At 45.9% G+C, this 22,226-nt stretch overlaps 2 protein-coding genes and 1 long non-coding RNA gene across 5 annotated transcripts in view; 2 read left to right on the forward strand and 1 right to left on the reverse strand.

Moving 5' to 3' along the window:
* Positions 1-1,958: 1,958 nt before the first annotated feature.
* On the reverse strand, positions 1,959-16,501 carry LOC115177153 (1-acylglycerol-3-phosphate O-acyltransferase ABHD5). 2 transcript variants are annotated; one of them, XM_029737711.1, is made up of 10 exons: positions 16,433-16,484; positions 8,037-8,135; positions 7,594-7,691; positions 7,333-7,502; positions 6,573-6,775; positions 4,676-4,830; positions 4,409-4,520; positions 3,819-4,005; positions 3,541-3,609; positions 1,959-3,362 (listed from the first exon to the last, which is right to left on the reverse strand). In XM_029737711.1, the coding sequence occupies exons 1-10, from the start codon at positions 16,462-16,464 to the stop codon at positions 3,264-3,266; spliced, it is 1,224 nt and encodes a 407-aa protein (XP_029593571.1). In that variant the 5' UTR covers positions 16,465-16,484; the 3' UTR covers positions 1,959-3,263. The 2 variants fall into 2 exon arrangements, with proteins under 2 accessions (XP_029593571.1, XP_029593573.1); XM_029737713.1 differs by lacking the exon at positions 8,037-8,135 and having other exon boundaries at positions 16,433-16,501.
* LOC115177155 (uncharacterized) lies at positions 4,756-5,649 on the forward strand. The gene is made up of 2 exons (XR_003872359.1): positions 4,756-5,246; positions 5,308-5,649. It is a non-coding gene; the product is annotated as an uncharacterized LOC115177155 (long non-coding RNA).
* Positions 16,502-18,776: 2,275 nt separating the features above from the next.
* Positions 18,777-22,226, forward strand: part of LOC115177150 (anoctamin-10) — a 40,003-nt gene continuing 36,553 nt past the window's right edge. Inside the window, exons 1-3 of one of the 2 annotated variants that reach the window (XM_029737708.1) lie at positions 18,777-18,874; positions 21,149-21,308; positions 21,983-22,180. In XM_029737708.1, coding sequence (XP_029593568.1) covers positions 21,170-21,308; positions 21,983-22,180 — 337 coding nt within the window. In that variant the 5' untranslated portion in view covers positions 18,777-18,874; positions 21,149-21,169. Of the gene's footprint in view, positions 18,875-19,852; positions 20,052-21,148; positions 21,309-21,982; positions 22,181-22,226 lie in introns of those variants that run through there. The other variant, XM_029737707.1, reaches the window with a different exon arrangement.

Consider the following 22,226-nt stretch of genomic DNA (forward strand, 5'->3'; position numbering starts at 1 on the left):
CCTATCCCCTCCTCTCTTCTCCTGACCATTTCCGGAGACCTTCTCCCCTACCTCACCTCGCTCATCAACATCCTTGACCGCTGGCTACGTCCCTTCCGTCTTCAAGAGAGCGAGAGTTGCACCCCTTCTGAAAAAACCTACACTCGATCCCTCCGATGTCAACAACTACAGACCAGTATCCCTTCTTTCTTTTCTCTCCAAAACTCTTGAACGTGCCGTCCTTGGCCAGCTCTCCTGCTATCTCTCTCAGAATTACCTTCTTGATCCTAATCAGTCAGGTTTCAAGACTGGGCATTCAACTGAGACTGCTCTTCTCTGTGTCACGGAGGCTCTCTGCACTGCTAAAGCTAACTCTCTCTCCTCTGCTCTGCTCTCATCCTTCTAGACCTATCTGCTGCCTTTGATACTGTGAACCATCAGATCCTCCTCTCCACCCTCTCCGAGCTGGGCATCCCCGGCGCGGCCCACGCTTGGATTGCGTCCTACCTGACAGGTCGCTCCTACCAGGTGGCGTGGCGAGAATCTGTCTCCGCACCACGTGCTCTCACCACTGGTGTCCCCCAGGGCTCTGTTCTAGGCCCTCTCCTATTCTCACTATACACCAAGTCACTTGGCTCTGTCATATCCTCACATGGTCTCTCCTATCATTGCTATGCAGACGACACACAATTAATCTTCTCCTTTCCCCCTTCTGATAACCAGGTGGCGAATCGCATCTCTGCATGTCTGGCAGACATATCAGTGTGGATGACGGATCACCACCTCAAGCTGAACCTCGGCAAGACGGAGCTGCTCTTCCTCCCGGGGAAGGACTGCCCGTTCCATGATCTCGCCATCACGGTTGACAACTCCCTTGTGTCCTCCTCCCAGAGTGCTAAGAACCTTGGCGTGACCCTGGACAACACCCTGTCGTTCTCCACTAACATCAAGGCGGTGACCCGATCCTGTAGGTTCATGCTCTACAACATTCGCAGAGTACGACCCTGCCTCACACAGGAAGCGGCGCAGGTCCTAGTCCAGGCACTTGTCATCTCCCGTCTGGATTACTGCAACTCGCTGTTGGCTGGGCTCCCTGCCTGTGCCATTAAACCCCTACAACTCATCCAGAACGCCGCAGCCCGTCTGGTGTTCAACCTTCCCAAGTTCTCTCACGTCACCCCGCTCCTCCGCTCTCTCCAATGGCTTCCAGTTGAAGCTCGCATCCGCTACAAGACCATGGTGCTTGCCTACGGAGCTGTGAGGGGAACGGCACCTCCGTACCTTCAGGCTCTGATCAGGCACTTTTACTTTCTTCTCCAACACTTTGTTTTTGCATTATTTAAACCAAATTGAACATGTTTCATTATTTATTTGAGGCCAAATTGATTTTATTAATGTATTAAGTTAAAATAAAAGTGTTAATTCAGTATTGTTGTAATTGTCATTATTACAAATAAATTAAAACATTTGTATTTTTTTTAAGTAAAATTATTTTTAAATCGGCATCGGCCTTTTTTGGCCTCCAATAATCCGCATTGAAAAATCATAATCGGTCGACCTCTAAAACAGAGAGCACACAATAGACACCACAAACAGACCGCACACAATAGAGTGAGCTACAAGCATGGTAGATGGGAATATATCCAGTGTGGCCTTAAGAAAATAAATTGCGGTGAGAGTGCAGGATAACTGCAGTAACAAATACTGCATCCAAAATAAGTTTTTTTACTGCAGTAATTTTGAAGTGTAACTGCAGTTACACTGCACTTTAACTGCAGTACACTTCAGTTGTTCTGCAATTACTGCGTCCAAAACAGCACAATCGACTGCAATTACTCCCCTTTTACTGCAATCTTTATTTGTAAAGGTGGTTCAGACAGAATGTCTGTAAGGATAGTAGTGTTTTACACTGAAATATTGGTGATCTTCACAACAACAAGTCTAGATATACATGTGTCACAAAACAAAGGCCACCAAAATCATAATATAATCTTTATTATTTACAGGTATTTTATAATACATGAATAGAGAGAAGCACCATTTGTTCTTCCCCACGGTAATTGGATTGTGATTGGAGACGTACAATGATATGAAGGACAACAATACAAAGGCATCCACATGTTCAGGAGTTAATCTAACCTTATCCTTGGGCTCAGCACATCTAGTAAACGGTGCTTTAGATAAAAAAAATGTTGCACTGGGTAAAGTGGCTGTAAAATTCTAAGCAACCCACCCAATCTGCAATGTCACACACAGAGATATTAGCTGAAGATGTCACCTATATGAAATAAGCAGACAGGCTGCTATAGCTATGCTAACTGATCTTAGACCTAGATACTGTGCTTTTCCAGACTCAGACCCTGGATAGGTGCCTAGTAATACTATCAAATACTGTTGCAATGAATGAATGGGATTTATTGAGGCCAAACCTACTTTCCCCACAAATGGCAGCTGAGGAGAATGGAGTAGTTATCTTCAATTACTAGATAATGATGCTTTGTTTCTCAAACCTGTTTCCTTCACCTGCACACGCTAGCTATTAATAACTGGATTATTTTAACACTAGACCACAACAAGAGCCAAAACACTATGAATGAGAACATAATTATAACATCTTGAAGTGAAAATGACCACTTGCAAAAGGACACATAAAAAGACAAGACCAAAAAGCAGCAGCAATGACTGTAGTCCCTGGTCACATACTAGGTCATTAAAAAGGCACTTCGGTTGTCATGGGGAAATCTTTTTATATTTGGTATTTATTTAACCTTGATTTAACGAGGCAAGTCAGTTAAGAAGAAATTCTTATTTGCAATGACGGCCTACCCCGGCCAAACCTTAACCCGGACGACGCTGGGCCAATTGTGCGCCGCCCTATGGGACTGCCAATCACGGTCGGTTGTGATACAGCCTGGAATTGAGAAGAAGCACTGGGATTAAGTGCCTCAGACCGCTACGCCACTCAGGAGCCCATCAGCAAAACCAGAGGTCTAAAAGTTCCACAATCATGTGTATTTAAATCAAATCTCTATGGTCCGTGGTCATATCTACATGAGCGCTTATGACGCAAATGAAACATCTCTAAATAATCTCACGAAGGATCTTTGACAGAATGAGAATAATCCACAAGTGGTCAAATTGTAGTCTGTATCGTTCTGAAAATCACATTTCTTGAAACAGCAGATTAAAAGCTGACACTCACTTATCACAGAATGACCAAAATCCCAACAAGCAGTAAAAACTATGAGCCATTCTCTTTTGTCAGTAGAATGAATACAAAAGTGTCAAACCAAACAATCCAGGAGAATCATCTTTTCAACACGGGGTCCTTCCCTAGTTAGCAGGCCTGCTGTGCTGGTGGTGGTAGGTCTACTACTGAGGACCTAAAGTGAGGATGATCCAGGTAAAAAAAAGCCCTATTGAGCTGTATGCCCAGTCCTCTCCTCTCTATACTTACAGATCACATGCTCACTGAGAGGACAAGCTATGGGCATGATGGGTATAACACGTCACTCTCCACAGGTTAACTAGTGCCCCCCCTCAGCCCAGCGCGTCACACACCTGAAGCACTCTGTGGTTGAAGTCCTCTGGCTGGTCAGCATAGACGTAGTGGCCCGCCCCTCTGATAGCCTGGGAGAGAGGAGGAATAGAAATATGAGATCAGATACACATTCAGGAGAATCATATTCATCTAGGATTTAACACGTCAATTCCCTTTTTTTCCTGCCACCTGCTGAATAAATGTGAATATAAAAGTTGAGCCAGCTGCCTCACGCATTACTAGACAACCACACACAGACAGCAGCTTAAGTGTTCAGCTTATAGGAATTGAAACGTACTATGATCTCCACATGAGAGTTTGGCCTCATTCCTTTGATAGCGTTGCCCGAGTTACCATCGATGCTGGAGCGTGACCCATATATCACAGTAATAGGGATGTCAGCATGGAGCAGGCCAATCCTCTGCAGCATAGGCCTCTTGGCCCACCCGTATGGGATGGTCATGTTCTTGAAGGCTGTCTCACCACTGCAACAGAGTAAACAAACATGATTATTACTAAAGAGGGTGAAGTACAGCAGTAAGGTATATGATAATCTGATCTTCTCAGAATAATCGTTAATAAGCAGCTACTTTGAACTCACCTCTACAACAGAGCAAATCTAACATTATCACTGAAGTAAGGGTGTGAGACAAATGAAAATCACAGCCTATATTAAAAAAGCATTTCAGAATTGAAGTGCTTCCTGTCCATATAATCATATTAATCTTAATCATAACATCTTCTTCATTATGGTCTAAGAGGAAAACATTGTCATGAACTGTATTGAAACTCACTCAGACTGAGACTGTAAATACAGGCCCAGAGTCAGTGGAGATAAAAAGCCAGTGAACTCAAACAGGAACTAAATAGAGAAAGAGTGGGACTAACCTGGGAGTCTGGACGTTCAGGTGATAGATATACTCTGTGACCGTGTCGTCGTTGAACATGGACAAGTATTTCTTCTTGAAGTCTGGTCTTAGAGTTGAAACAAGTGTGGGACCTTGAAGAACAAAGGAGGTGGGTTTGAAGGCTGGTAAAAACTCCATCCCATAAACAATGCAGTTATCCAGTCAGACAGGTATATAATTGAAATGTAATTTACAGTAGTATTTCTATGTCTGTCATCCATCTAGTCAGACAGGCTGCCAGTCTTACCCAGTGGCCCCACCAGACGTAGCCCTGCCAGGGGGTTGAAAGGGCTCACAATGGCTCCCAGGGCTTTGATCCACACGGGGATGGGCCTGTCCTGGTCTTCTGTGTCTGGACGCTCAGGTAAGCCCCACGGCTCAACCAACACCATGTGCTTTACCCTACAGGACAGTGAAGAGGAAAGGTCAGCCCCACGGCTCAACCAGCACCATGTGCTTTACCCTACAGGACAGTGAAGAGGAAAGGTCAGCCCCATGTGTTGCACCCTACAGGACAGTGAAGAGGAAAGGTCAGCCCCACGGCTCAACCAGCACCATGTGCTTTACCCTACAGGACAGTGAAGAGGAAAGGTCAGCCCCATGTGTTGCACCCTACAGGACAGTGAAGAGGAAAGGTCAGCCCCACGGCTCAACCAGCACCATGTGTTTTACCCTACAGGACAGTGAAGAGGAAAGGTCAGCCCCACGGCTCAACCAGCACCATGTGTTGCACCCTACAGGACAGTGAAGAGGAAAGGTCAGCCCCACGGCTCAACCAGCACCATGTGCTTTACCCTACAGGACAGTGAAGAGGAAAGGTCAGCCCCACGGCTCAACCAGCACCATGTGTTACACCCTACAGGACAGTGAAGAGGAAAGGTCAGCCCCATGTGTTGCACCCTACAGGACAGTGAAGAGGAAAGGTCAGCCCCATGTGTTGCACCCTACAGGACAGTGAAGAGGAAAGGTCAGCCCCATGTGTTGCACCCTACAGGACAGTGAAGAGGAAAGGTCAGCCCCATGTGTTGCACCCTACAGGACAGTGAAGAGGAAAGGTCAGCCCCACTGCACCATGTGTTGCACCCTACAGGACAGTGAAGAGGAAAGACCATACTCCTCCAACAAAACCAATCTGAACTAACTGAAACGCCTCTATGGTTGTGAACAAAATAAGTTGAGGTCGTATTGAAAGATCTGGAAAATAAATAATCTAAACCACTAGGGCACAGTTTATTAAGTGGTCTGTCCATCGGTGAACTGAACAGGAGAAATAAATTTGGCGTTTAGACTGCCAGACCAATTCTGATATTCTTTTCCCTAATTGGTCTTTTGATCAATCAGATCAGCTCTGAAAAAATTCTGATGTGAAAAGTTCAGTGGTCAAAAGACCAATTAGTGGAAAAATAATAACAGAATTGGGCTGCCTGTCTAAACATAGCCAAAGTGCCCCAGTCAGATTAAGAGCATTTTGTCCTTAATTCAGAGCCAATTAGGATACTCAGATAACATTACAAGGACAGGATGTGGCTGGCTGGCTGCTTTAATACTAGAGAAGGACAGGATGTGGCTGGCTGGCTGCTTTAATACTAGAAGGACAGGATGTGGCTGGCTGGCTGCTTTAATACTAGAAGGACAGGATGTGGCTGGCTGGCTGCTTTAATACTAGAAGGACAGGATGTGGCTGGCTGGCTGCTTTAATACTAGAAGGACAGGATGTGGCTGGCTGGCTGCTTTAATACTAGAAGGACAGGATGTGGCTGGCTGCTTTAAGGTGTTCTGATCTGAGTGTGATGAGGTTTTGGAGACATTTATCAAACAGCCATAATGAGTTAGGTTCCTGCTGAAATCTTAGCAACACAGTGAGAGAAGATGATTCAGTTGAGATACAGCACAGAGGGGACACTTTTTAAAGACATTCATGTTATCAGAGGTTAGCACCTGCATACCAACATACCGTGAGGTCTGGGGTGTACAGTATTAGTCAAGCATAGGAGGGCGAACCAAGGACTGCCTAAATACATGTAGTATTCTATCTTTAACCAATGAGGTGGCTAAATACTAAGGAATAAAACGGCCATTCATATTGAAACCTGTCTATGGTACTGAACTGAGGAAAGTGTTGGGTGGTCTCAGGTGATACTTGCCTGGTGGGATACTTGAGTGAATAAGCAGCTGCCAAATAACCTCCAAAGTTATGTCCCAGCATGACCATGGCTTCCAGGCCGACTTTAGCCCTCCACTGCTCGATGGAGTCCACAAACTGGGCCTCAGCCTCCTTGGCGTCGGAGCTGAAGTAGGGCCTGCTGCTCTGGCCGAAGCCCAGCAGGTCAAAGGCATAGACTGGCCTCTGTTATTAACAATAATAATAATGAAAATTCATTTTATTTATAAAGGCACTACACAACATGATAAAACGTACTAAAAATACAAGTCACAGTGTTAAAAAGAAAGCATACACAAAATATATAGCAGCCAGACAACATTTAGAGCTAGTTATATATAGCAGGTGTAGTTGACCATTTGACCTGTTGGTAGTTTCCTGTGACCATCCTTCCAAATCTCTTTTGGATGTCTGGAGAAATTCAGTATTGGATTTTTCATTTGATTGGCTGTGAGTAGAAATGAAGTTTCCCCTCAGAAGAGGCATTTCCTTGTTTTTCGTGTCTCTCTCTACCTTGTCGGACTACCTTTCTGTAGCCTGCACTGTTAGTTTGGTACCTTATTCATCCTTGCATAAACATCAGAAATATGCTTATAACAACCTGTTCAGAGCCCCAACCATGCAAAATACTTCAGTGGTTTGATATGTGGCAACGTGGACTAGTTTCTATCTAGACTCTGTCGTACTACACCCCTTTACATGGTCTCTCAGAGGAGAACTTCCTCAGTGCTTCAGAGACTAACCTGTTGGGCCAGGGCATCTAGGTTGAGGGCCCACAGGCCCACCCCTCCACCGAAGCCATGCAGCAGCACCAGGGGAGTCTGCTGCTTCATGTTTCCATTCAATGTGAGGGTCCACAGCATGTTACCATCCGAGATTGGGACATACTGCTGGGACACCTTGCCTGTGATGCCTGGGGATGAGACGGATCCACACATAATAATGCACAAATTGGCCATGGATGGAAATACAGTTTGAGGGTAAAGGAGAGAGGAATTCCTTACATTGCAGCATCTTCTCCTCTGCAGTCTTGAGCTGGTTCTGGGAGGTGGGGCACCAGGAGGGCAGCCAGCTGGTGATCCATGCTGTGGAAGTCCAGGACCTGCATAGACAGACACAACTCATCAACCAGCCTAGGCTATAGCCTCTACGGTCTGGGATTACATGGGTAGTCAGGAGTGATGTTGTTGACTGTTGGGATATTGCACAGCAAAAAGGAGACAAGACATTAATTGTAAAAAAAAGAACTGGTAAACATGCTTCGGGGATAGGTGAAAAGAAAATGACATGCAGGGTTTGTTAACTGATTGAACTGCCAGGGATGTTACTTCCTGCCTCAAGCACTGCATGCAGCAGGGAGTTAGAGCTGCACTAGCAGCATATGAGTGGGGTGCAGCCAGGGAGGTGGAGTTAGTCTGACAATCACACCGGTAGGTAGGTAGGTTACCTCAACGTTCTGTCCAGGAAAGTCAACAAATTGTAGAAAAGACTATGAATACCAAGAAACATCAGTATTCGCTGAGCCAGTCTGCAGCCAAAAAACAAACTAAAAAACAGAGTGGAAAAAGGGATGTTATATGCCAGGGACTACATGCAATAGCCTTATTAATTATATGTGCTTGTGTTAATTGAATGGAAAAATGCAGTTAGTGTTGGGGATTCGCTGCATTGGACTTAGTTACATCCAAAATAAAAAACAGATAAGAACGGTAAGGTATTGGATAATTGGTTCTTGAAAGTGGGTTGCAGTAGTAGAGAAGGTTGTAGTGTACTGGCCTATAGGCTTACAAAAACCCTTGAACAAAGCTTTCAAGCCTTCCTAAAACATTTTACTTTAGGCATTTTGGAGATTGTCAATATGGCATTTCCACGATAGCTGAATTACAATGTATGCCAATCAAAAAAATATTGATCTAGAAGTTTAACAAACCAACTCTATGCACAATGACTACTTTGAACAATTTACTGGAAAAACAGTGCAGATGCTAAGTTTGGTAACAGAATTACGGTAAAATCTCCCTGGGTTTTATTCTGTTACCAAACTTTGTATCTGCACCGTTCTTCCTGTATATTTTCTGTGGAAATTGTTAAGTCCTTTTGCATAGAGTTCTATGGTTTGTTACATTTTGAAATCCATGTTTTTTTGTTTGGTATACATTTTAAAGTGAAAAATCTGAGTCTGAGCATAATTTCATGACCATAGAATTTCTCAGGATAATTCCATTACCATGGAATTGTCCTAAATTAAGATCAGAAAATAGAAACACAGACATTTAAAAGGGCCTATAAGTAGTCTATGTACATGTAAACAACAACTAAAACATCTTGAGATATGACATTGTCAAAGACACCCTCCCCCCTCCCTCCCCCCATTAAAATGTATCTGTATCACGCTGAAACACTCCACCCTCCCCCCTCCCTCCCCCCATTAAAATGTATCTGTATCACGCTGAAACACTCCACCCTCCCCCCAAACCCCTCCCTCCCCCCATTAAAATGTATCTGTATCACGCTGAAACACTCCACCCTCCCTCCCCCCATTAAAATGTATCTGTATCACGCTGAAACACTCCACCCTCCCCCCAAAACCCTCCCTCCCCCCATTAAAATGTATCTGTATCACGCTGAAACACTCCACCCTCCCCCCATTAAAATGTATCTGTATCACGCTGAAACATTCCACCCTCCCCCCTCCCCCCAAACCCCTCCCTCCCCCCATTAAAATGTATCTGTATCACGCTGAAACACTCCACCCTCCCCCCAAAACCCTCCCTCACCCCATTAAAATGTATCTGTATCACGCTGAAACACTCCACCCTCCCCCCTCCCCCCAAACCCCTCCCTCACCCCATTAAAATGTATCTGTATCACGCTGAAACACTCCACCCTCCCCCCTCCCCCCAAAACCCTCCCTCACCCCATTAAAATGTATCTGTATCACGCTGAAACACTCCACCCTACCTCCTCCCCCCTGCCCCCTCCCTCCCCCCATTAAAATGTATCTGTGTCATGCTGAAACACTCCACCCTGCCCCCTCCCCCCAAAACCCTCCCTCCCCCCATTAAAATGTATCTGTATCACGCTGAAACACTCCACCCTCCCCCCAAACCCCTCCCTCCCCCCATTAAAATGTATCTGTATCATGCTGAAACACTCCACCCTCCCCCCTCCCCCCAAACCCCTCCCTAACCCCATTAAAATGTATCTGTATCATGCTGAAACATTCCACCCTCCCCCCTCCCCCCAAACCGCTCCCTCCCCCATTAAAATGTATCTGTATCACGCTGAAACACTCCACCCTCCCCCCTCCCCCAAACCCCTCCCTAACCCCATTAAAATGTATCTGTATCACGCTGAAACACTCCACCCTCCCCCCAAACCCCTCCCTAACCCCATTAAAATGTATCTGTATCATGCTGAAACACTCCACCCTGCCCCCTCCCCCCAAAACCCTCCCTCCCCCCATTAAAATGTATCTGTATCACGCTGAAACACTCCACCCTCCCCCCATTAAAATGTATCTGTATCATGCTGAAACACTCCACCCTCCCCCCTCCCCCCAAACCCCTCCCTCCCCCATTAAAATGTATCTGTATCACGCTGAAACACTCCACCCTCCCCCACCCCATTAAAATGTATCTGTATCACGCTGAAACACTCCACCCTCCCCCCTCCCTCACCCCATTAAAATGTATCTGTATCACGCTGAAACACTCCACCCTCCCCCCTCCCCCCAAACCCCTCCCTAACCCCATTAAAATGTATCAGTATCATGCTGAAACACTCCACCCTGCCCCCTCCCCCCTGCCCCCTCCCTCCCCCCATTAAAATGTATCTGTATCACGCTGAAACACTCCACCCTCCCCCCATTAAAATGTATCTGTATCATGCTGAAACACTCCACCCTCCCCCCAAACCCCTCCCTCCCCCCATTAAAATGTATCTGTATCACGCTGAAACACTCCACCCTCCCCCCATTAAAATGTATCTGTATCACGCTGAAACACTCCACCCTCCCCCCTCCCCCCAAACCCCTCCCTAACCCCATTAAAATGTATCTGTATCACACTGAAACACTCCACCCTCCCCCCTCCCCCCAAACCCCTCCCTAACCCCATTAAAATGTATCTGTATCACGCTGAAACACTCCACCCTCCCCCCTCCCCCCTCCCTCACCCCATTAAAATGTATCTGTATCACGCTGAAACACTCCACCCTCCCCCCAAACCCCTCCCTCACCCCATTAAAATGTATCTGTATCACGCTGAAACACTCCACCCTCCCCCCCCCCCCAAACCCCTCCCTCACCCCATTAAAATGTATCTGTATCACGCTGAAACACTCCACCCTCCCCCCTCCCCCCAAACCCCTCCCTCACCCCATTAAAATGTATCTGTATCACGCTGAAACACTCCACCCTCCCCCCAAACCCCTCCCTAACCCCATTAAAATGTATCTGTATCACGCTGAAACACTCCACCCTCCCCCCAAACCCCTCCCTCACCCCATTAAAATGTATCTGTATCACGCTGAAACACTCCACCCTCCCCTCATTAAAATGTATCTGTATCACGCTGAAACACTCCACCCTCCCCCCAAAACCCTCCCTCCCCCCATTAAAATGTATCTGTATCACGCTGAAACACTCCACCCTCCCCCCATTAAAATGTATCTGTATCACGCTGAAACATTCCACCCTCCCCCCTCCCCCCAAACCCCTCCCTCCCCCCATTAAAATGTATCTGTATCACGCTGAAACACTCCACCCTCCCCCCAAAACCCTCCCTCACCCCATTAAAATGTATCTGTATCACGCTGAAACACTCCACCCTCCCCCCTCCCCCCAAACCCCTCCCTCACCCCATTAAAATGTATCTGTATCACGCTGAAACACTCCACCCTCCCCCCTCCCCCCAAAACCCTCCCTCACCCCATTAAAATGTATCTGTATCACGCTGAAACACTCCACCCTACCTCCTCCCCCCTGCCCCCTCCCTCCCCCCATTAAAATGTATCTGTGTCATGCTGAAACACTCCACCCTGCCCCCTCCCCCCAAAACCCTCCCTCCCCCCATTAAAATGTATCTGTATCACGCTGAAACACTCCACCCTCCCCCCAAACCCCTCCCTCCCCCCATTAAAATGTATCTGTATCATGCTGAAACACTCCACCCTCCCCCCCCCCCCCAAACCCCTCCCTAACCCCATTAAAATGTATCTGTATCATGCTGAAACATTCCACCCTCCCCCCTCCCCCCAAACCGCTCCCTCCCCCATTAAAATGTATCTGTATCACGCTGAAACACTCCACCCTCCCCCCTCCCCCAAACCCCTCCCTAACCCCATTAAAATGTATCTGTATCACGCTGAAACACTCCACCCTCCCCCCAAACCCCTCCCTAACCCCATTAAAATGTATCTGTATCATGCTGAAACACTCCACCCTGCCCCCTCCCCCCAAAACCCTCCCTCCCCCCATTAAAATGTATCTGTATCACGCTGAAACACTCCACCCTCCCCCCATTAAAATGTATCTGTATCATGCTGAAACACTCCACCCTCCCCCCTCCCCCCAAACCCCTCCCTCCCCCATTAAAATGTATCTGTATCACGCTGAAACACTCCACCCTCCCCCACCCCATTAAAATGTATCTGTATCACGCTGAAACACTCCACCCTCCCCCCTCCCTCACCCCATTAAAATGTATCTGTATCACGCTGAAACACTCCACCCTCCCCCCTCCCCCCAAACCCCTCCCTAACCCCATTAAAATGTATCAGTATCATGCTGAAACACTCCACCCTGCCCCCTCCCCCCTGCCCCCTCCCTCCCCCCATTAAAATGTATCTGTATCACGCTGAAACACTCCACCCTCCCCCCATTAAAATGTATCTGTATCATGCTGAAACACTCCACCCTCCCCCCAAACCCCTCCCTCCCCCCATTAAAATGTATCTGTATCACGCTGAAACACTCCACCCTCCCCCCATTAAAATGTATCTGTATCACGCTGAAACACTCCACCCTCCCCCCTCCCCCCAAACCCCTCCCTAACCCCATTAAAATGTATCTGTATCACGCTGAAACACTCCACCCTCCCCCCCCCCCCCAAACCCCTCCCTAACCCCATTAAAATGTATCTGTATCACGCTGAAACACTCCACCCTCCCCCCCCCCCCCTCCCTCACCCCATTAAAATGTATCTGTATCACGCTGAAACACTCCACCCTCCCCCCAAACCCCTCCCTCACCCCATTAAAATGTATCTGTATCACGCTGAAACACTCCACCCTCCCCCCAAACCCCTCCCTCACCCCATTAAAATGTATCTGTATCACGCTGAAACACTCCACCCTCCCCCTCCCCCCAAACCCCTCCCTCACCCCATTAAAATGTATCTGTATCACGCTGAAACACTCCACCCTCCCCCCTCCCCCCAAACCCCTCCCTCACCCCATTAAAATGTATCTGTATCACGCTGAAACACTCCACCCTCCCCCCAAACCCCTCCCTAACCCCATTAAAATGTATCTGTATCACGCTGAAACACTCCACCCTCCCCCCAAACCCCTCCCTCACCCCATTAAAATGTATCTGTATCACGCTGAAACACTCCACCCTCCCCTCATTAAAATGTATCTGTATCACGCTGAAACACTCCACCCTCCCCCCAAAACCCTCCCTCCCCCCATTAAAATGTATCTGTATCACGCTGAAACACTCCACCCTCCCCCCATTAAAATGTATCTGTATCACGCTGAAACATTCCACCCTCCCCCCTCCCCCCAAACCCCTCCCTCCCCCCATTAAAATGTATCTGTATCACGCTGAAACACTCCACCCTCCCCCCAAACCCCTCCCTCACCCCATTAAAATGTATCTGTATCACGCTGAAACACTCCACCCTCCCCCCTCCCCCCAAACCCCTCCCTCACCCCATTAAAATGTATCTGTATCACGCTGAAACACTCCACCCTCCCCCCAAAACCCTCCCTCACCCCATTAAAATGTATCTGTATCACGCTGAAACACTCCACCCTACCTCCTCCCCCCTGCCCCCTCCCTCCCCCCATTAAAATGTATCTGTGTCATGCTGAAACACTCCACCCTGCCCCCTCCCCCCAAAACCCTCCCTCCCCCCATTAAAATGTATCTGTATCACGCTGAAACACTCCACCCTCCCCCCAAACCCCTCCCTCCCCCCATTAAAATGTATCTGTATCATGCTGAAACACTCCACCCTCCCCCCTCCCCCCAAACCCCTCCCTAACCCCATTAAAATGTATCTGTATCATGCTGAAACATTCCACCCTCCCCCCCCCCCCCAAACCGCTCCCTCCCCCATTAAAATGTATCTGTATCACGCTGAAACACTCCACCCTCCCCCCTCCCCCAAACCCCTCCCTAACCCCATTAAAATGTATCTGTATCACGCTGAAACACTCCACCCTCCCCCCTCCCCCCAAACCCCTCCCTAACCCCATTAAAATGTATCTGTATCATGCTGAAACACTCCACCCTGCCCCCTCCCCCCAAAACCCTCCCTCCCCCCATTAAAATGTATCTGTATCACGCTGAAACACTCCACCCTCCCCCCATTAAAATGTATCTGTATCATGCTGAAACACTCCACCCTCCCCCCCCCCCCCAAACCCCTCCCTCCCCCATTAAAATGTATCTGTATCACGCTGAAACACTCCACCCTCCCCCACCCCATTAAAATGTATCTGTATCACGCTGAAACACTCCACCCTCCCCCCTCCCTCACCCCATTAAAATGTATCTGTATCACGCTGAAACACTCCACCCTCCCCCCTCCCCCCAAACCCCTCCCTAACCCCATTAAAATGTATCAGTATCATGCTGAAACACTCCACCCTGCCCCCTCCCCCCTGCCCCCTCCCTCCCCCCATTAAAATGTATCTGTATCACGCTGAAACACTCCACCCTCCCCCCATTAAAATGTATCTGTATCATGCTGAAACACTCCACCCTCCCCCCAAACCCCTCCCTCCCCCCATTAAAATGTATCTGTATCACGCTGAAACACTCCACCCTCCCCCCATTAAAATGTATCTGTATCACGCTGAAACACTCCACCCTCCCCCCTCCCCCCAAACCCCTCCCTAACCCCATTAAAATGTATCTGTATCACACTGAAACACTCCACCCTCCCCCCCCCCCCCAAACCCCTCCCTAACCCCATTAAAATGTATCTGTATCACGCTGAAACACTCCACCCTCCCCCCTCCCCCCTCCCTCACCCCATTAAAATGTATCTGTATCACGCTGAAACACTCCACCCTCCCCCCAAACCCCTCCCTCACCCCATTAAAATGTATCTGTATCACGCTGAAACACTCCACCCTCCCCCTCCCCCCAAACCCCTCCCTCACCCCATTAAAATGTATCTGTATCACGCTGAAACACTCCACCCTCCCCCCTCCCCCCAAACCCCTCCCTCACCCCATTAAAATGTATCTGTATCACGCTGAAACACTCCACCCTCCCCCCAAACCCCTCCCTAACCCCATTAAAATGTATCTGTATCACGCTGAAACACTCCACCCTCCCCCCAAACCCCTCCCTCACCCCATTAAAATGTATCTGTATCACGCTGAAACACTCCACCCTCCCCTCATTAAAATGTATCTGTATCACGCTGAAACACTCCACCCTCACCCCATTAAAATGTATCTGTATCACGCTGAAACACTCCACTTTCTTTCCTTTATACTGAGCAGCTACATTCTTTGGCATTTAAAAAATTGCAGTGCATATGGGACAAATTCTCTAACATTGAAAGTAAGGAATCCGATCTGTACTTTTCTCAGCAAGACTTTATCAAATCTCAGCATCACTGATAAGCTTTCACTTCTTTAACCCTCTTTCCTACTGATCAACCTTTTGGCCTCAATCACTCTGCCTCCCTTCACATTGTCTTTAACATCATCTATGGACATAGATATTGGGATCCCAGTGATGACTCCCCTCAATCTAGCATAAGCACCAGGGACATGGCTTTTAATCTTCTTCCCATTTTCAGAATAGTCTCTTGCTGAGCCTGGCTACCACACTATATTAACAATCTACCATTTCCAATGAACCGAGCTAATTTCACTTCACCTACCTCTTTCTCTACGGCATTAGTTAGTCAGATAGGGCCTAACTTACACCCTGTGGTCTCATCAAACACTATCACCGCTTTCCACTCCAACACATCACTACTCTTGTTCCATACCTTGGCCCTCTTTATGCTTTCTTCACTAGACGCCTCACTGCTTTCTGTATCATGATCTCTCTTCATCCTATGTGTTTCCACTACCGACCATTCCCGTCGTCCTCCCGCTCCATACCGTCAGAACTGACACCCATATTGTTCGCATTCCAGCACAGCTGTTCATTTCAAGCTTTAAACCGCTCCGTCGGTTTCATGACGCGCGGACCAATGCCATTTTCACGTGCTAGTCGGAACTAGGAACCTCGGAAATGTCCGACTTTCTAACTTGTTGTTGTCAATCACCTGCCGCGTTCAACTAATTAGCAAGTAGTAATGTCTGAGTTTCCTAGCTCCGACTTGCGCCCGAGCCCGGCATAAACTATAAACAAGGCGACTGACACATGTCAAGTCATGAAATGGCAACAAAGTCAACTGAAAATTAACTTCAGTCTACAAGTGCTTGACGACAAACAAGAACGATCAACATGCTAGGACTAGCTAATAAGACAAACAAGGGAAACATATTGTATCATGATTAACTTTTTGTGGGTCGCTTTTATCAATATTGTTATATATAAAAGAGTGGTTCTAAGTTTGTTTATATTAAAAAAAACACACCCACCCTCTCTCAGTAGTCACAGCTTGGTCAGCCATTCTTCACAGACAAATCACATGATCCACAAAACATGACATCACCTGGCGTGTATTCATTAGGCGACTTCCGTTGCAAAACTTTTGCAATGGAAAACTTTTACCAAACAGAAGCAAACCAAATAGTGTCTATTGTATTGATAAGATTGTTAGAGCGGTCACTTGACTATCAAAACATATGTCCTCAAATATGGAAGGCAGGCAGGAGGTGAGATCAGGTGGGATCATTTAAAAAAAATGTAACCATTATTTAACTAGGCATGTCAGTTAAGAACAAATTCTTACGCGGCCGGTTGTGATACAGCCTGGAAACGAACCAGGGTCTGTAGTGACGCCTCTAGCACTGAGATGCAGTGCCTTAGACCACCGTGCCACTCAGGAGCCCATTTTAGCCAATGAGAGGGCAGATACGTGGGTGAACAACAGGCCATAGAGATGGAGGACTCATCTTTGTATTTGTGCCATTATAACGTCTGTGACAGTTTGGGCAGTCCCATTAAAGCTATCTCCATTTTAAAGTAGTAAATGTTTTTCTTCATTGGCTGATTGCTACCAACTCATAGAAATCCCCATCCAGTTGAATACTTATAAATGGTGGAAGCCCTCAATGGCAATGTCCATGCCAAATTGGGTAATATCCATGATGATTCCTCTTTCAATTCAATTCAAATGGCTTTATAGGCATGGGAAACATATGTTTACATTGCCAAAGCAAGTAAAATAGATAAACAAAAGTGAAATAAACAATCAGAAATTAACAGTAAACATTACACTGACAACATATTATGGCTACATACAGTGTTCTAATGATGTGCAAATAGTTAAAGTACAAAAGGGAAAATAAATTAACATAAATATGGGTTGTATTTACAATGGTGTTTGTTCTTCACTGGTTGCCCTTTTTTTTATGGCAACAGGTCACATCTTGCTGCTGTGATGGCACACTGTGGTATTTCACCTAATAGATATGGGAGTTTATCAAAATTTGATTTGTTTTTAAATTCTTTGTGGGTCTGTGTAATCTGAGGGAAATATGTTTATCAAACATGATCATACATTTGGCAGGAGGTTAGGAAGTGCAGCTCAATTTCCACCTCATTTAATGGGCAGTGTGCACATAGCCTATCTTCTCTTGAGAGCCAGGTCTGCCTTCGGCAGCCTTTCTCAATAGCAAGGCTATGCTCACTGAGTCTGTACAGTCAAAGCTTTCCTTCATTTTGGGTCAGTCATGGTAGCCAGGTATTCTGCCACTGTGTACTCTCTGTTTAGAGCCAAATAGCATTCCAGTTTACTCTGTTTTTTAGTTAATTCTTTCCAATGTGTCAAGAAATTATCTTTTTGTTTTCTCATGATTTGCTTAGATCTTGTGGTTTTGGGAATCACTTCCTTTTAGGTTGTTGTAGAATTTAACGGCTGTTTTCTTGATTTTGATAATTAGCGGGTATCATCTAATTTGCTCTGCATGCATTATTTGGTGTTTTACGTTGTACACAGAGAATGTTTTTTTCAGAATTCTGCATGCAGAATCTCAATTTTGTTTTTCCCCATTTTGTGAATTCTTGGTTGGTGAGCGCACCCCAAACCTCAACCATAAAGGCCAATTGGTTCTATAACTGATTCAAGTATTTTTTAGCCAGATCCTAATTGGGATGTCAAATTGTATGTTCCTTTTGATGGCGTAGAAGGCCCTTCTTGCCTTGTCTCTCAGATCGTTCAGAGCTTTTCGTAAGTTACCTTTGTTGCTGATGTTTAGGCCGTGGTAGGTATAGTTGTGTGTGCTCTAGGGCAACGGTGTCTAGATGGAATTTGTATTCATGGTCCTGAAACAGGACCTTTTATAGAACCATTATTTTTGTCTTACTGAGATTCACTGTCAAGGCCCAGGTCTGACAGAATCTGCGGAGAATATCTAGTTGTTGCTGTATGCCCTCCTTGGCTGGGGACAGAAGCTCTGACAACAGGCACAACTAAGATATAAAGTCATTTTTGCCGAAATGCCACGTGCGTCCACTTTTATATATTCATAACACCTAAGATTTACGAAACGTCTATTAAATCAAAAAAGCGTCAAGTAGAAAATTAGAAAGTATCATTTTTGTTTACCAAATTCGACACTCATTGACCTCCATTCAAAAATGATTTACTTAGTTGGTTTATTTTCGTGGCCAGATTTTGGGACGATTAAAACTTCGTCTCTTCCTCTGAGCGAACGAGACGGGGAGGGACCTACCTACATAACCTCCCAAATGTTGATAAACTTGTCCAATAAAGTCTCGTTTTCGTTGCAAAATGTTTTCCATTTGAAGTAAAGGGTTTCAGTAATACACCCCTGAAGAAGAACGCGACTTTTTACTGACGCTGTGGGACGTGATATTGCGGAAGATACACACCTCTCTGCCACAAATTAACTCTGGTATGGTCAAATACAATTATTTACACAAAAATTGGTAATCGTATTCGATAGACTCTAATGAGAGACAATGCAATGCTATGGATTCTGTGTTTTTATATGACAACCGCAATAGTAATAATAACCTAGCCAAACTAACAAGAACCAATACTTGTATCCTGGGAGCAAGACCATAATCATAATAACCCTCACCTGATTGTCTGGTGAGGTTTAGTCTAACCACTAGGCAGGTAACCACTAGAGCGTTGGACCAGTAACCGAAAGGTTGCTGGGTCGAATCCCGAGCTGACAAGGTAAAAATCTGTCGTTCTGCCCCTGAACAAGGCAGTTAACCCACTGTTCCCCGATAGGCAGTCATTGTATATGAGTTTGTTCTTTACTGACTTTCCTAGTTAAAGGTTAAAATAAAATTGTCAACATTATAACTACTGTATATTTTCCTCCATAATAAGACGTATGCCTGTCCTACTAGAAAAACGTGTTAGAATCCTATTCAAATGAGGAAGCCCCATAGAAAGTGTTCTTGTCGTGATTTACTTGCCTATGTTCCATAGAGATAGATAAAGGACTCTAGAGCTTGTCTAAGTATGGGCAGCGCCTTTGAAGACTTTCACTATTTTTTAGTAGTCATTGGGGTGGGACTTGTTATGGGTTAAGGAATTAACACATAATTCCATCCAGGTCATCAGGAGGGATCAGCCAATGAATTATACTTGTGAGCAAACATTCCATAACTGCAGGTGGCATTCAATCACCAACCTTGGCTTTGTACCTTTTCAAACAACACACTCCAGGTGGCAGTATGCACACTTTCAGTTTGTTTACTATCTCATAGAAGTAGCAGAAGAACAAAAGTGACAACACTGCCCATGCTCTCAGACGCCATAATAAGACAGATACAATGTTGCGTCCTCTAACTATCTCTATGCTATGTAGGCCTACACACACACACACACACACACACACACACAGCATAGCACGTTGGTGGGTGTGATAACTGCGGGCTGAAGTCTACAGCGGCGCTTGCCTGTCAGTGCCAGTGACGTGGAGAAGCAGAAGTCAAGCAACTCTTCTGATTTCTCAAGACAATAGACGATTCGAAATAGGTTTTTATTGTCGACTTGGCTTCGCGGGCAACCTTTAAAAGTGGTCGTTATTGCGCCAGCGAACGAAGGACGTGGTGAGTAGCCTTGTTTATAGAGATTTGATGTAAAAGGCCTACCGGTATCTACTTTTCCGATTTGCGTCAAATGTTTCCCAGTTGTACATGACAATGTTACGTCACAGCTCAACACATTTCTTCAGAGTAACGCAATCGTGAGTATACCTTGTAACAGTGTTTATAACCACCTATCGATACTGCCCCGCCCGCCCTCTCACACCAAAACACTCAGCTGTCACTGTCAGTAGACAGCTTTCGCTGATATTCACAATCAGATTTCGGAGCAAATTAAACTTGAACCTCTTTAATACATGGGAAATCTGTTTTTAAGCCGTTGTGATTCAACGTCTAAAGTAAACAGTCGAATGACATAAATCAGCTGGGCTGAACCCAAGCCATAATAAGGACTAAAAGAGAATGCGTTTTAGAATATGAAGGCATTCTTCAGAAGTTAACGACTTCAGACTGTAAAACGCTAGCCTGGGAAAGGTATAGGGGGATACCTAGTTAGTTGTGCAACTGAATCCAGTCAACTGAAATGTGTCTTCCGCATTTAACGCAACCCGTCTGAATCAGACCAGTCTCTTTAGCCCAAAAAACCCTACAAAACTTCATTCATTTTCCCATAAGCTTTGTCCAACGAACTATGGCGAACTAAGACGCCATTACTATTTCTCTCTATTGAACGTTGAGATTGCTGAAAGGCCAGCCTCTTTGGCAATGACAAGGAGTGGCAAGGAGTGGAATGTTAGCTAAAGAGACTGGTACTCAGACTAGTAAAACGCCTCAAGGCTGCACCCCTGAACATACCACACCTTGTTAGGTAATATAAGATTGTTTTAGGCCAGGTCAAGGTGCTGCAACTCACATTTGCACGAGGAGCAATAAGCAATTTGGTTACCTAGAGCAACATTTGAATGTGCAACAACTGTTATTTTATTTTATAGATTTAAATAGCCAATGTTGTTTATGTATTTAGGCTATATAAAACATACTGTTACTGTACACCGATACTTGGATGTTCAAAACTGAAGAATGATATTCTGGCCTTGTCATTTTGGTCCTTGTAGGCAGTCATGTTTAATTCATTTGTTTCCTATCTTGTCTCTCTCCAGGCTTCACAGGGAGAGGGGAAAATGCAAAAAAGCTTGTCAGTTTATGACAGTGATGGCTCAACATTTGCCCCTCTGGTGGTCATTGAGTTGGTTTCAGAAACCAAAGAGGAAGCCATCGCATGGTTACTAAACAGGGTCAGAGACAAGCAGCAAGATGGAGGTACAGTATATTGAGCTTAGCTTACCTACTGTATATTGGGAACAGAGATTTGAAGCTTCCCAACATTTGAAACAGTCTTCTCTCCATCGCTTTTCAATTTGCCTCTGCTTCCTCTCTTTTATACAAATGTTAGATTTGGCTTTCACTCTATCGTGCTCTCTGAAAGTGAGTGAAACTGATCCAATAACATATCTGGGCCCTTTTCCACAAAGCGTCTCAGAGTAGGAGTGCTGATCTAGGATCTGTTTCTAAAATATTATTATGATCTAAATAGCAAAACTCACCCTAGATCAGCACTCCTACTGTGAGATGCTTTATGAATACGGGCCCTGATGCCACCTGCGATAAGCTATGTGAAAACAAAGCAGGCTGACCTTATCGCTTATATCGTGAAATACTCACTGAAAAGAGCACGGTTCGGTACAATAGTGTGAAAGTCACTTTTAGTTACTGTATCTATTAACCAGTCAGTCTGGCTCTGTTGATACAATATGGTTGTCTTAGGCTACATCCTAAAATGGCACCCTATTCCCTACATGGTGCACTACTTTTGACCAGAGTCCTATGAGCCCTGGTCAAATGTAGTGCACTATAAAGGGAATAGGGTGTAATTTGGGACCAACACCTAGTCTATTGACACCTTCATACCTGTCCTGATTCCTCTGCTGTGTTAGGGGCTGAGCTGCTGGTGGAGCAGCTGACTCCAGGGGCCCAGGGCACGGAGAAGGACAACCCCAATGTATATGTGGTGGGGGCCTCCTGGCAAAGGCTCCTATACGGAGCTGAGGACGTGGGCCTCTTCAAGGAGTTCAAGGACGGCTCCATGAGAGGCTTCACGTATGCCAACAAGCACAACTTCAAAGAGTTCCAAGGTAATCTAGGGTACAGTACGTCACAAATGGCACCCTATTCCTTATC

This window comes from Salmo trutta, chromosome 37 (genome assembly GCF_901001165.1).
Source record: "Salmo trutta chromosome 37, fSalTru1.1, whole genome shotgun sequence".
Taxonomy (NCBI): domain Eukaryota; kingdom Metazoa; phylum Chordata; class Actinopteri; order Salmoniformes; family Salmonidae; genus Salmo; species Salmo trutta.

What these genes read in the sequence shown, in the direction of transcription:
- LOC115177153 (XM_029737711.1), bottom strand. Translation starts at nt 16,464, where the DNA reads ATGGCTGACCAAGCTGTGACTACTGAGAGAGG. An exon ending in AGAGGAGAAGATGCTGCAAT is followed by an intron (nt 7,503 to 7,593) that starts GTAAGGAATTCC and finishes TCTCATCCCCAG; the next exon opens with GCATCACAGGCAAGGTGTCC. An exon ending in CTGAACGTCCAGACTCCCAG is followed by an intron (nt 4,006 to 4,408) that starts GTTAGTCCCACT and finishes ACTCTGTTGCAG; the next exon opens with TGGTGAGACAGCCTTCAAGA.